The sequence below is a fragment of the Eumetopias jubatus genome, unplaced genomic scaffold, assembly GCF_037043125.1.
Source record: "Eumetopias jubatus isolate StellerSeaLion01/CBP00866 unplaced genomic scaffold, mEumJub1_p1.0 scaffold_10, whole genome shotgun sequence".
Taxonomy (NCBI): Eukaryota; Metazoa; Chordata; class Mammalia; order Carnivora; family Otariidae; genus Eumetopias; species Eumetopias jubatus.
Genome location: NW_028274816.1, coordinates 72116710 through 72131855, shown reverse-complemented (window position 1 = coordinate 72131855; position 15146 = coordinate 72116710). Strand labels below are relative to the sequence as shown.

Here is a 15146-nt window from a genome sequence, read left to right as displayed (position 1 = left end):
TGAAACCTCGGGGGAGACACCCCCTCCCCGCCACCTGCCAGAGACTTTCACTTCCAGGACTGTCTGGCAGCTTTGAAGCTTGCTCACCCCTCCCCTCGCCCCCAGCTGCCCTTCCTGCCCCTTCAAGTTGGCCTCCCTGTGATGGGGAAACTGAGGCACTCAGCTTGTGCTGAGCCTCCATTTTCCTTCTCGCTGGTCTGGCTTCTTCCTCACTCTGAGACCAGTTTTAGATTTCATGGCAAAATTGAGGGGAAGCTGCTGAGATTGCCCCCGGACCCCTGCCCCCCCAAGTGCAAGTGTACTCCGCCATCCTCCTTGCCCACCAAAAAGGAACATTTGTTGCAACTGATGAACCCATCATTATGGTATCATGTAGACAATTTTCGCTGCCCTAAAAACCTTCCTTGCTCCCCCGTCTGTTCATCTCTCCTCTCCCCTGATCTCTGCGGGTTCCAGTGTCTCTGAGTTTTAGCTGATGCTTGTGGGTTTATAAGGTGGTATTCTACCTGCATTTTACCTTTTGAAGGCGATGTCCTTGTTTCCTGGACAGATTTGGGACTGTGCACGACTACGAATGCGGTGGTTTGTTTTTATTTTATTTTTGTGTGGCGGAGGGGACATCCCCTTTCTAGAATTCTTGATTCCTCTCTTTGTAAAGATTGTTCTGTTTGTTTCGCTTTTCTGTGTTGAATTCTCAGAGGCTGGGCTCGGGCTTCTTCGAGGAAAAGCTAAAGTCAGATTCCTGGCCTGTGCAGACCCGGGATGGTCGGTCATGGAGTTGATCTGAATGAGCAGAGCATGGCCGCCTCCTTGGCTGAGCTCACTTTCCAGACCAGAAGCTGAGGCCCAGAAAGTCAGGGGTATGGCTGGGGGGGACCACGCCAGTTAGGAGCAGAACCAGAACCAGAACAGAGACCTTAATGGAAACAACTTTTTTCTACCTTAAAGCAACAGTGTATCTGTTATGTCCAAATAACTGAGTCCCTATTAACCATTTTCTGATTTCATTCAGTGTTTTTTCCTCAAACCAGTATCGGAACAAGGATTTGGGCATCCTGTGGCCTTTTTCATAAGAGGGCTTGTCCTGTGGATTTAGCTTGCCCCAAGGTCATTGTTGGAAAGGGGCCGCTCAAGGACAGATTTGGGAGTGGTTGGCGGTTACCCGATGCTGGGCATCTGTCAGAATGCACGGAGCTGGACACTGGGGGTGATTTATTTATTATATGCAAGTTAAAAAGAAATTTTTAAAAAGAAGGGGAAAAAAAGTCTTTGTCAGAGTTCAGAAGATGGGGTATTTCTGCAACCAAGCAAGGACGTTCTCGTCTTCCTGCCGGTGGGGGAGGAGAAAGGGGGCAGGCCGAATGTTCTCGGCTCTCCCCGGTTTCCTGGTTTTCTTGGATCTGAGTGGGAGCCGGGCCCTCCCCAGCACACTGTGGCTTACAGCTTTGTCTCCTCTCTCAAATGCAATTCACTCGCATCTGCTGTGCATAAACGTCTCCAGCATCTGCTGGGCTGTACTGAGGTTACACCCATTTCAATAATCTGCCTTTTTATTGTTGTGTCATTTGCCAGTTCAAACAAGGAGTTCAGTGGCGGGACCACGGGAGCAGGGGTGTCGGCCGAGGAGAGAAAGAAACAGGGCGGGCAAATGAGGGCCACATTGGCTGCTGGAGAACATCAGCATTCGAGGGCTTTTTAGGGCTTCCCTGGCTCAGGCGAATTTCCTGCTCATCGAGGCCTGAAGGTTTGTTTTTTTCTAAAGCAGGGACACAGGACAGCCAGGCCGTGACCTGGGGGTGTTCATTTGTGAACTCTGTGCTTCTCCAAAGCCCTGGGACCACAACCGCCGACCCCCAGGGGGAAGGTGACGCTGCAGGTGGTGGGCTCACTTTCTCCGATGTCTGGTAAGGTGCAGGCAGGGAGGTTAGCTCTGCGTCCATTGGGGGCTGGAGATTCTAAATCCTCAGACCTGATTCTGGCCCATCACTCCTCACCCACGCCGCCTCCTGACGAGACAAGCCGGAATGGGCCCGGCGGTCACTTTTGACATGAATTAATCTTGGTTTCATGGGTTTTGGGGGGTTTGGTTGTTATTGGTTTTTTTGTTTGTTTGCTTTGTTTTTTTTTTTTTTTTTTTTGAGAGAATTTTGGTTCATTTGGAGCCACAGACTTTGGTGCTGTTCTTCACTTGTTTGTCTTCCTGTCTTCTGTTTACGTTGATGCTAACTTCTGCTGCGGATGATCTGGCCTTGTCTTTCTTCGGGTTCCTTCAGTTTGCCTCATTTTGTTCCACGGGCGGCCCGATTTGTGTTTGGTAACTGTGTGTGTGTGTGCGTGCGTGCGCGTGTGTATTTCTATGCACATGTGTGTTTAGTGGGCAGCAAACATCTTTCTTTCTCTCTGCATTAAACTGGACCGTATTTTATGTGTTGTGATGGCTGGGTTCTCTGCAGCGTGTAAGCTGTCAGGGGGAACCCTCACTTACCCTGGGACCTGGTCTGTAGGACCTCGAGACTTCACTTTAAGCCTTTGACACAAATAAGTCTTGGATTCTCGGAAGAACTTCCGTTTGGTTCCCAGTATTGTTTTGTGGAAGAAAAATGGTTTCTGACCACGGGGCCCTCTCTACCCGCACATTGTCTCCACTGACATACACACAATCAGCAGCAGAAGAAACGACAGGTGCATGACAGGTCCCACTGAATAATGATTTCCGATCTTGGCTGCACATGAAGATCATCTGAACGATTGACGACTTGGGGCCCCACACACTGAGGGCCTGATTCCGGGGTGGAGGGGGTGGTCTGCGATAGGGCCCAGGCATGGAGTTCAGAACATTCTAGATGAGGCTAATGTGCCACCACGATGAAAGCAGCCGCCCCAGGACGTGGCACGTGGCTTTCTTGTGAATATCTGCAAACAAGTTGAAAGCCTGCGATACTCCTCCAGGCTCATCCGGGTTTCAGGTTTTGATGGGGTGACACGCCTGCATTACCCGCTTAGGTTTCAGTAAAGAAGAGGGATCGTTTCTGCTTTCTGTCGTGGGTGATCCTGTCTGATCAGGTTCTCAGAGGCTTGTCCTAAGGGCAGTTTTCATGGGTGTAAGCCTATGTCTTCCTCAGACTTGCCTCTTCCAGCCTAGCCACATTGGCATCGCAAGCACCCGAGGGTGACATGTGCCACGAGGTGTCGAAGAGGTGTCCCTGCCCACCTGATGAAGAGGGAAGGAGGGGACCAGGGTTCGGGGCCACTGTTCCCACCATCGCTCAAATTCTGGGCCCCGTTTAATGCAGCTAACTGCCGGAGAATGTGAACCTAAGAGGTCTATTGTTTTGAAATCTGACTCATATTTGAACAAGTATGATCGTAAGTCATCTGATTCTAGCACCGAAATGCCTATGATTAAGATCCTAATCTATGAGAGAGAAGAAAAAATACAGGTGTCTATTTAAAGAGAGGACAGGTGTGTGCCTCTGCGAGCTCTTCATCGTATTAAGCGGAGATGGGAGGTTGAGGGGAAGGGACCACGACAAGAGGAAGGAGAGCCCTCAGGGGGCTGAGTCTCCGTCCCAACTGTCCATCTGCAGGCCGGTGACCTGCCTCCACACGAGCCACCTCTCCCTTTCGGCCTGTTTCTTCATTAGTCAGTGGGGGATTGCAAGACCTACCTCAAAGGCTCGTTGTATGGATTAAATCAGATACTGCGTGCAAAAGGTTCTCTGCAAGCTCCCAAGCACTGTATAATTATTAGCTGTGATGATCAGTTTGAGAAACTGGCTTTCATAATGAGTGGCTCAATTAAGCTGCCACCTCCCTGCTGGCTGGGGAAGCCAGCCTGGGGCTGCTGGGAGGGGCACGCAGGGCCCACGCATGAGGGGTCTTGCCCTTGGCCATGTGCTGATCTTTTCTTCTTGGAACCAGTTTTGCCCAGAGAGGTTTTGAGTGTTGGGGCAGGACACTGCACTGCTGAAGGGGCCCAGGAAGAGAATGGGAAAGACTTTTTATTCCAGGACCTGGGGGTCAGGGGAGCAGAGCAGCCGAGGGGGGAAACGGGGACTTGCCTGTAAACTGCTGAAAGGTTCGGTGCCGGGGGCTCTCCACACAGTTCCCAAGCCGTGTTCCCCACTGAGTGGATCCACAGGGGTATGCTGGGGTGCTGTTGGCTCTGAGCCCAGGGCCCGCCATGAAGAGCCCCTGGAGGCCAGCGGAGGAGGCTCAGGGGGCATTGGGGGAAATGATGGAGAAACCCAGTTGTGCATCTCACCCGTCAGCCACTCAGAGCAAGCAAGCAAGCACGCGAAGGGGACAGCAGCTGAGAGCCTCCCGTGGGCAAGGGCTGAGCAGTCTCTCTCTCTCTCAGCGCGAGTCCCCTGGCTATCATTTGCGCAGTCAAAGAAATACCTGGGGCCCCTTGAGTGCTCTCTGACACACGTGGGTGCAAATTCCAGACCATTCTGGGGAGAGGGCTCCCTTGGAGCTAGTACCCAGAATGCTTGGGTGCCCCGCAGGCTGTCAGGCTCGGGAACTCGGTCCGCAGTTCAGGGAATTGGACCAGAGGACAGTGAGTCTCTCCCATTTCCCTTTATACCAGTTTTCTTCCTTGTTTTCTTACTCCTGGTGGATCTTGCTCCCTCACGTCCTTTCCCGGGTGCAGTGAACAGAAGATAATTGATAACATTTTCTTGACACCAGCAAGCTCCGTACCAATGCTGGCTGGGCAGTCCTCTCAGAACCTTCGAGTGGTGGACATCATCATTTTCCCCATGGTTCAGAGGAGCAAACTGAGGTACAGGCGGCGGGTAAGGGGACCTATCCAGGGTCACACACAATCAGTCAGTGGGGATGCCGAGTCAAACCCAGCAGCCTGATCTCAAAGCCCATGCTGGGTCAGACGGACTCTCTGAGGATAGACCCTGCACCTACCCCCTTGTAGGACCTGCGGAGAGCTTGGGGCGTTGGATTTCTTCTAGTCATGGTGGTAGCACTCTGATTCTGAATATTCAACTCCTGTAGACCGTGGTGGCAGATGGCTTAACGTGGGGGAAAAAACCTTGGGACTTTATCAGACTCGCCCTGCTTCTGGGTGAAACGCGAAATCGGTTGAGAGCCAGGAACTCTGTTTAATCCTCACTCACATTAGCCCGATGAGACTGCTCCGTTCACCTAAGTGGTTAATGGGCAAAGTGGGTCAATCCAGCTTTAGCGTAAGCCGGGGATGGCTCTGGCACTGCGAGGCTGTCTTCCTTAAGGGAAAAACCTTCTGCCTCTAACTTGCTGGGAAGAGGGAGCTCCCCCCAGCGTGTGGCCCCTTTCTGGCTCGTGCGATAGAACTTTGGATCATCATTTCCATAAACGTGCTCAGGAGAAGAGTTGTGGTCTCAGTAGATTAGGGGTGGCTCGAAGCTGGAAGTTTTGGATGTCCTACCGAGAGGTAAATATTTGGTCAGAAGTGATGTGGAAATTGTCTTTTTTTTTTTTTTTTTTTTAATTCCCGGGCCCATAGAGGAAGCGGTCAGAAACTGCTAAATCCCATAGTTAGTGGAAAATTGTGCATCCGTGACCAAAACTTAGTCTCCAGTTAGTTAACACATCTCTTTCCTTTTAGTGTGCACACAGGTGCCCAACTTTGTCCTACCAGGTGCTATAAACTGTGGATTGAACACCATAATGCTGATAACCATCATCGTGGTAGCAAAGCTAGTAAATATCAGTTACAGACCACGTGTCCGCCGTGTTCTGATCATAGTATGATCATTGTTTTACTCCTCATTAAACTTCCATGATGGGGGTACTATCACTTTCGCTTTTACGGAGGAGAAAGAGAAGCCCAGAGAGGTTAAGAAAGATACTCAAGATCACACAGCTTATAGGCAGCAAAGCTGGGATTTGAACCCAGGTGGTTTGATGTCTGAGGGCTCTTCCCGTAGCTGTTAGCTTTATTGGCTCTGGCTTTACAAACTGCATAACCACTGAATGAAGTAGGTGGACGCTCTTCCCATTTTGCATGGTAGAATGCTCAAGTTCAGAGAGCAAATAAGGCACAACCTTCCACCGTCCGTTTGTGTTGCTATCCGCGCTCACTCACGGCTTTCCGGCGTGGGGATCATGGCCTGAATTTCCTGTTGGTCTTAACAGTATTGTCTGCATACTTTGAAGATTTTATTTATTTATTCATGAGAGACAGAGAGAGAGAGAGAGGCAGAGGGAGAAGCAGGCTCCCAAGGAGCAGGGAGCCCAATGCGGGACTTGATCCCAGGACCCTGGGATCACGACCTGAGCCGAAGGCAGACGCTTAACCATCTGAGCCACCCAGGCGCCCTTGTCTGCATACTTTGGCTTAAATGAATGCAGTGATAGAGATCATACAAGTCCTTTTTTTTTTTTTTAAATGGAGTATAAAGTATTTTTGGAAGCTTCTAGAGTTGGGTCTCGGGGATTTCCTCTTGGCAAGTTTGTATCATTTTATGCTTCCATCTGATTTCACCTGGTTTTGGTGGCCTTCGGGTGTGCTTTTCGCGGTAAAGGCATTTTGTCAGCGGTCACTGTGTTGAAGCTGGGGGGCGGGGGGGGACATCTTCCTTCCCGTTCCCAGTGCATGCGGGCCCAGGCATGGTGAACACATGGAGTCAGGCTGGTGAGGACTCCTGGACAGCAAAATCTCTGGGAGCCCGACGTGCTGCTGTTGAGGAAGGGCACATAGCCAGAGGTCAAGGACCTTTGTGTTCTGACATCGTCTGTTTAGGGCAGTCTAAACACTGGATACCGGGAAAAATAAGGGAGAGGTGGCCCCCGCGAGAGGATTTAGAGAAACTCCTATTTCACTGTTTCTACTTCGGTGGAAGATAGATGCCTTCCTATTGCACATAGTATCTGGCCTCCAAGCTTCAGATGGGACGTAAATGCGTCTTTCAGCTCTGAAATTCCTTTTACATGTTTTCACGTTTCTAGCACTGTTTCCTGTAATAAGAGGCAGCAAGGATGAGCAGTGTTGCCATTGATACGTGTGGCCAAAGAGGTGTCAGCTTTTGAGCCGACTTTACTCTGCTTGCTTTCCTCAGGGACCTGATGCCGAGGACCCTGGAGGGGCAGATCACCATGGAGAAGACACCCAGTTACTTCGTCACCCGCGAAGCGCCCGCGCGCATCTCGGCCATGTCCAAGGACACCAAGCTCATCGTGGTGGTGCGGGACCCGGTGACCCGAGCCATCTCGGACTACACGCAGACGCTGTCCAAGCGGCCCGACATCCCCACCTTCGAGAGCTTGACGTTCAAGAACCGCACGACGGGCCTCATCGACACGTCGTGGAGCGCCATCCAGATCGGCATCTACGCCAAGCACCTGGAGCACTGGCTGCGCCACTTCCCCATCAGCCAGATGCTCTTCGTGAGTGGGGAGCGGCTCATCAGCGACCCGGCCGGCGAGCTGGGCCGCGTGCAGGACTTCCTGGGCCTCAAGAGGATCATCACCGACAAGCACTTCTACTTCAACAAGACCAAGGGCTTCCCCTGCCTGAAGAAGGCCGAGGGCAGCAGCAAGCCGCACTGCCTGGGCAAGACCAAGGGCAGGACCCACCCCGAGATCGACCGCGAGGTGGTGCGCAGGCTGCGCGAGTTCTATCGGCCGTTCAACTTGAAGTTCTACCAGATGACCGGCCAGGACTTCGGCTGGGATTGATCGGCCCTGGGGCCGTGTGATTTACCACTTGGCTTATGTATCGAGAGAGGTTATATGTATGTAAAATGTACAGAAATCTATTTTATAATAATTTATTTTTAATTCATAAGCAATTAACTCACTCAGCTGCCTAGCCACACTCTTTAGAGAGTTAGTTTCATAATCTGTCAACATTCCAAAGTGTTTAATCTTTTCTTTTCCTCACGATTGATGGTGCTTCCAACCCCCCCCGTCCCGCCCCAGCCCCTACCCATTCTATTTAAAGAGAAGAAAAGCACAACTTGAGATTTTTGTTGTTACGGGTATGCAGCCTTCAATCGCTGTCTGAATTCACTTGCCATCTCCCTGTGTCTTGGGTCTTGTAGTCCAGCTTCCGGTCCTCCCTCCCTGCCCGCGTACCTCGTAGGAGCGCCCAGCTGCCCCAGCAGCTTGGCTCCCTCAAGGTCATGTCTCATGTAGTAGCCTCTCCTGCCCGTGTGTCGACATTTCAAAGGACGTCGAGGCAAGACCACAGCACTAGGCTTTTCCCCCCAAGTCTACTCAGCTCGCGGGGGAGTCACTACCTTTGTAGGGACATGTGCCTCCTCTCTGGAGTCTGCGTCCCAGGGTCCGTTTACTTCAGCTTATGATTTTGAGAGAGAGCCCTGCGTCCTCTCCTGCCCCGGTCCCTGGTTCTTGAAGCAGCTTGAAGTGTATGCAGATGTTATAGCTCCTCTTTCCCAGGTCACGTGTGTGAGATGCTTGGGTGCTGCTTTAGAACTAAAGACGACCTCTCCTTTGCACGAGTGCACCATGCTCGGTCCTCCAGGCAGACAGTTCTGCTCTGACACACCAAAGAATCCCCTAGGCTAGCAGAACCATTGGCACAAACCCATGGGTGCCGGGTGTCAAGACCCGGAGGGGTCAGGTGCATCCCACGCCCTCAGAGCCCCCTCAAGGTGCTGCTGGGTGCCGAGCCAGCCCATGTGGGGCACATCCCAGTACTAGATGGACCACCTCAGTGGGGAGAAAAGCCAAAATAGCACCAGAAGGACGGGCGGCCCGGCAGAAGAAGCAAGTCCCTGGCCCCCTGCTTGATGTCTGGAATTCGCCTCCTTGGAATTCCTAGCTCATCACAGACTGACAAGACAGTCTGTCGCCAACAACCAGACAGCGAGCACCAAGAGTGGCTCTTGAACAGACAGGCTGGGGGAAGAAAGTTGTTGACTGGCAGCCGCCGAGCCTAACAATTATGAAGATGTCCCTTGTTTGAGCTAGGTCCCAGGAGAAGGGTCTCCAGCATCGTCGCTGCTGATGCAGAATGCTTTCCCCTCCATCCCTCTCTTGAGAGAGCAGTTAGAGATTATTTTTGACGGCTAGCTTGTGGCAGTCGGGGTCACCATATAGCAATATTACAGAATGAACATGTTCACTTTATCCTGTTTTCTAAACCAGAATGCTTCTACCATAGAAGAATTTTCATTTGAATTATAGTTGCACCAAGGCTTATGTGGGAAGACACAACACATTGTCCAAATGGTTGGGGTGTGATATTTACAAAGACAATTTTTATTTGAGTTATAGTTGCACCAAGGCTTATGTGGGAAGACACACACATTGTCCAAATGGTTGGGGTGTGATATTTACGAAGACAAGAATTTTCATTTGAGTTATAGTTGCGCCAAGGCTTATGTGGGAAGACATACACTTTGTCCAGATGGTTGGGGTATGGTATTTACGAAGACACTTTTGTACATTGGATGGGATAGAACTTGCCCCGTTGAGCAAGAGAACTTGTATGAAAAGAGAGAGAAATAATTCATCTTTCAAAACTGATCACGATGTCACCGGTCCTAGAGTGATGCCTTGTTTGGTAATTGGTTTGTATTCGCCCACAAGTTTGAGCCCAGACTTAGCTCGCTCACACTGAGCAGCAAAACAATCGGGATCATCGTGTGGGTTCTGGGCAGGAGGGTGGGCACTGAGGCTCCATGCGTTATTCCTCAGATGGCTCCGTTCATTTCAGAGCTTAATGACTGCCTCTACCAAGTAGTACAGAAGCTGCCTTTAGGGGAATGCCATAATCCTAGCGTGGTTCTCTCCCTTCTTGCTGCTTGGGCTTCGAGACATCTGCATTAGGGTGCTAAGGGGTTGTACGTTTTTCCGGTCAGAAAGCTCATTTGTAATAAAACGGAGGATGCCTCTTTCCAGTTACAAGGTAACATCGCTTAAAGTAAAAGCCAGGATCCACGACCTCCACGGGAACCCTGCCCCGACCACTTTCTGGCCTCTTTCACGCCCCGATAGGACTCATGATGTAGAATTGCAGAAAAAGTGCAGCGAAGGGTATGCGACAAGGCAGTAGGAAAACATGCATGCGCTTTTCCTTCCCCTTTGGGTCCCTGTTGTCTTTCCAAGCTGGACAGATTTGATTAAGTTGTTTATTCCCTGCGTTACAACTGAAACAGGAAATCTCCAGATAGAAGGAGGGTCACTGAGTCATGAACACTGAAGTGAGTCAAGATTCTATTCTGGGTCAAATCCTCGAATCCAAACAGATGTTGATAATTGGCAAGGACAGACTAGAACACGTTTTCCTGTAGAAGATAAATAAATGAAAGCTGCCATGCATCTCTTCATAGGGGTCTGATAGCTTACAGTTCGCGACCCAGCCAGACGCGGCATTTGCCCCACGGTTACACCCTGTCATGTGATAGTTATTATTGAGCCGGGGTGCATATGTCCTCCTGCAGAAGTTAGGCAACACGTACAATTCAGCCTTGAGTTTCTTCCTGTTCTAGCAATCTCCAAGGCCACCAGCTCGAGTTCTTAGCTGCTAGAAGACAAACACCGGTTCGTGTTTTGGCACTTTGTCCCTGTGCACGCTTTGGGTTTTTTCCAGTTTACAGGAAAAACTCTTGATAATTCACTGGGGGTACTTTATCCCTCTCCGTTTCATTTGCTTGTTAAAAACAAAAAGATTAACAAACGAAAACAAGAAATTGGAAGTTTTTATTGCCCCGGTCTACCCCCGTGCTTGCTTTGAGGTGTTCGGTAACTTGGGAGGTGGTACCTGGAAAGGTATTTAGGTATAGTGACTGCATAATAAATACTTGGATGACAGAGGAAGAGACGTTGTCTTTTTCATGGGATTCTCTTTGGAAGTCATTTTGAGTGACAGATAGATTTTAGGCCTTCGGAGAAACAGTTTCAGATCCTGCCAGGATATTTACATAAGAAAGGAAAATGGAAGGTTCCAGTAGACTTAGAAATACTTAGCGTGTATCTCAAACGCTGACACAGACGTCTGTCATTTTTCTTTTTCAGTTTCTCAAGAAGGATGGTCAATTAAACTGAAAGGTGTGGTTAGATTTTTTTTTTCACTTTTGTAACATTAATTTATGACTGAGTTCATTCAGCCCAGTAATCTGAAATACGGTGCAAATTCTAGCCGTGTGTCTTCTATAACCTGGATGTTAGAATAGCCAATATGTACAAAAAGAATTAAAACAAGTATTTTGTCCTATGTATAACACAAATTAATTTTACACAGAGAAAGATGTTTCTAGGAAAAAGAAATTCTGGTAATTCATACTATTTCTTTGTATGAACAAATAAAATCTATTTTACCAACTTGTGAGTGCTCTTCTGTTTTATTGTGTGTTGCGGATGGACGAGGGAGTGCTGAGTCTAACTGATCACATGCCTGTGTGCGCACACGGAGTCCTTCTGAGGAGGGCAGGCTGATTTGGCAGATTTCAAAATGTAACTAACCTGCAAATATTTAGGGCAATTTTTTGTAAAGGACTCTGAAGGCTCTGAGATCAGTGGGAAGGCCCCTGCCCCCTTGGAGGAGCATGCACAGAACTTCCAAGAACACCACGGTCACCATATCTTGCAGGCTCTGGGTGCCTCAGGCTCTAGCCTGGCTGGTGGGGGGGAGCTGCCCTGTGTGGGGTGTACTACAAGTATGACCAAGCAGAGCATTGATAGCTGGGCTATTTGGATAATGGTAACATTCTCATCTCACATAAACAGTTGAATGGAGACCCTTATCCTTGAGACAGAGTTGAAAAGTGTTTAGACAAGATGATGTTTCCATGACTTTAGCTCACACCAAGAGATCTTCTGTTTCTTTTGATGGGACACACTTTGTACGATGATTATTTACTATCTTTTAAGATTTATTTATTTGAGGGAGAGAGAGTGCACGAGTGGGGAGGAGAGGGACGCGGGGAGGGAGAAGCAGGCTCCCTGCTCAGCAGGGAGCCCAGTGCCAGACTAGATCCCAGGACCTTGTTATCATGACCTGAGCCGAAGGCAGACGTTTAAGCGACTGAGCCACCCAGGCGCCCTGATTATTTACTATCATAAACATTTGATTCATTCTTGTATTTTCCTTAATTTTTGTTTTCAATTTTCCATTGAGATTTATTTTAATTTGGTATACCTTTGGTTGAGGTTTAGAGTAGCTGTTACCAAATTGATTAAGACTCAAACCCGAGAGTTCTGACTTCATATTTTTGAAGCCACTCCATTGAGGTATGATTGGCTTACAAAAAGTATGCATGTTTAACGTATATAACCCGAAGAGTTTCATGGTAAGAGTTCACTCATAAAATCGTCAGCACTCTCAATGCCATAAATACATCCACCTGTTCCAAAAGTTTCCTCCTGCCATCTTATTTTTTTGTGATAAGAACATTTCACCTAAGATGCACCCTCTAAGCAAACTTTTAAGTATTTAGTATAGTGTTGGTAACTCTAGGCACTATGGTATACGTTGTCCCTGGGACTTAATTCATCCTGTATAACTAGAACTTTGATTTTGCTTAATTTAAAAAGGGAATCTATTACAATCTTAGGTGAAAAGCCATCATTTCTTGCCATAAAGAGGAGGTAATCAAAAAAAGTAAATACAATGAAAATAAATCCTTGCATAATGCAATATATGTTAAAAAAAAAGAAGATAGCAGGAGGGGAAGAATGAAGGCGAGTAAGTCGGAGGGGGAGACGAACCATGAGAGACGATGGACTCTGAAAAACAAACTGAGGGTTCTAGAGGGGAGGGGGGTGGGGGGATGGGTTAGCCCGGTGATGGGTATTAAAGAGGGCACGTTCTGCGTGGAGCACTGGGTGTTACGCACAAACAATGAGTCATGGAACACTACATCAAAAACTAATGATGTAACGTATGGTGATTAACATAACAATAAAATAAAAAAACGATAAGAAATGAGAAAAACAAAACAAAACAAAAATAAATCCTTGCTACTAATTTCTAGCTAGATATAACTCAAGCCAGGTTTGCCGTAGGCTCTCACCCGCTGCTCCTGGCGATGGTCACTCCTGGCAAAGACTCGCGCTTAGCAAATTACCATCTTGCCTTGAAGGGTAAGAATCGAAGAGGGTATGAGTTACCCAATGCTACTTGGTGTTGAGTCCAGGGATGCCTAAAATGGGAGCACCCCCCAAATACTCTCTGGTAGCACTCTGGGTTTTCTCGCATTTTGGAAAACACTATGATTCACACCAAGAAAACATCTTGCACAGAAGCCCAGAGTTGGAAGTCAGCCTAACATTCTGGGAAGGCCGTGAAAAAAACACCCCACCCAAGCAAAAGACGCTAGCGGGCCAGGGGGGATACAAATCATTAACATTTGGTTTTCAACAGCCGGCATCCTTATGGAGAACTGTTCCTTCAAACCTAGGTATACGCCACTATGAGAAGTATGTGTGAGCCTTGAATGTCGACCTGACTTTATATCCATCCCGTTGATTTTCTGCTTTTTCTACAGAAAGGTAATAAAATGAACCTAAAATCTACTCATTAACCAGAGAGCAGTTTAGAGCAGTTGTTCTCAAGTTTGGGCAGGTAAGTGCATGATGCCACCTATCTGTGGAATCTAAAAGAGACAAATTCAGAGAAACAAGAGAGTGGAGTGGTGGTTACCGGGGGTTGGGGTGGGGGGAGAAATGGAGAAATACTGGTCAAAGGGAACAAACTTCCAGTTATAAGATTAAAAAGTTTGGGGATGTAATGTTCAGCACGGGGATTATAACAGATAATACTCTATCTTATATACTTCACTGGTGTGTTGAGAGTAGGTCTTGAATGTTCTCACCACAAAGAAGAAATGACCATTACACAGCTATGCCGGGAATCAGTTTGAGATCTATAGATGTATCAAATCAACGTGTTGCGTAACTTAAACTTACATGATGTTATTTGTGGATTATATCTCAATAAAGCTGGAAGACATTTCAAAATAATATGATGTAACCCCAAAAAGCTCCCCCAGGGATTCCAACATATAGCTAAGCTTGAAAGCCATGGTTTTCAAAGTGTGGTTTCTGGACCACATCAGCATCCCCTGGGAACCTGATAGGCATGCCAATTCTCGGGCACCTGAATCGACCTACTGAATGGGAAATGCAGGATTTAACAAGCTCTCCAGCTGATTCTGATTCATGCAGAAATCTGAGCATCACCGCATTAGAGCGTAGACATCATATCATTTCCTATCATTTTGAAACCAGAGACCCTTGGATCTCTAATCAAGCACATTGTCTTCTGTACCCGACTTTTCACCAACCAAGGCAATTCCTAAGCAGAGTCACCCCTTACAACTCTGGGTCTCCTTTCACAAAGTAGGTCTCTCTGCATTTCAAATAGTGGCCATGGCTGCCTGGCTTCCCTCACTCTGCTGGGTCCTGTTTTTCTCAGGCAGCCCCTATGCTGTCCTCTCTAACATACTCCCAAGAGTGGAATGATAGGTTGATACAGGAGAGCTAACATCATGTAAATCCCCCCCATTTCACCTTACCTTCTAGATTCAATCTTCAACAGTATATTCCCAGCACTTCCTCTCTGATTGTCATGATTCCTTCTTATCCTTCACATTTGACTCCCAAAAGCCCAGTGTCTTAAGGCTCGAGCTTCCATCTGGCCATCACGTTCCCAGTTATAACGAGTGGCTCTAAACCTCCAGGTCCTAATAGTAGCATCCAGTTTCATTTTTCTGTTCTCACCCATTGTCATGATGACGAGGTGTGAAAGATGACAGAGCAGCCTCGTGGGGCAAAGCTGGCTGTGGAGACGTATCTGTGGGCTCAAAGCCTGCACTCCTCATTTGAGAACTTCTCTCCGTGCAACGGTATTGTTTTTGTGTGTGAACTAATAGGGACTTAAGGACCCCAGTGCAGTTTGCTAAAAGCCATGGAAGACCCTCTCTTCTGCCCCTATAGCTGCGTGAGGGCATTAGAGGCTCCTTCACATCTCCCTTGTCAGCCCCCAATACCTCCCGACCTTGCATGCCCCCCACCGCTGCATAGAAGCTGTTATAATTCCTCTGCGGAATCCTGACCTCAAAACACCTAGGCTCCGCATGCTTTCTCTTTCCATCTATCTAGCAAGAGAAGACAGATGATAGAGGACACCAAGACTCCATCGGAAGCAGTAATTAACAACAGAAGGTCTCCGGAGCTCC

The 15146-nt window shown here is 48.3% G+C and overlaps 1 protein-coding gene across 1 annotated transcript in view; it reads left to right on the top strand.

The window, feature by feature from the left end:
- The window catches only part of LOC114197857 (heparan sulfate glucosamine 3-O-sulfotransferase 3B1), a 39454-nt gene extending 28165 nt beyond the window's left edge, over positions 1-11289 (top strand). Inside the window, exon 2 of the mRNA XM_028089059.2 lies at positions 7059-11289. Within this exon, the coding sequence (XP_027944860.1) occupies positions 7059-7677 (619 nt within the window). The 3' untranslated portion in view covers positions 7678-11289. The remainder of the gene's footprint in view (positions 1-7058) is intronic.
- Positions 11290-15146: the final 3857 nt, after the last annotated feature.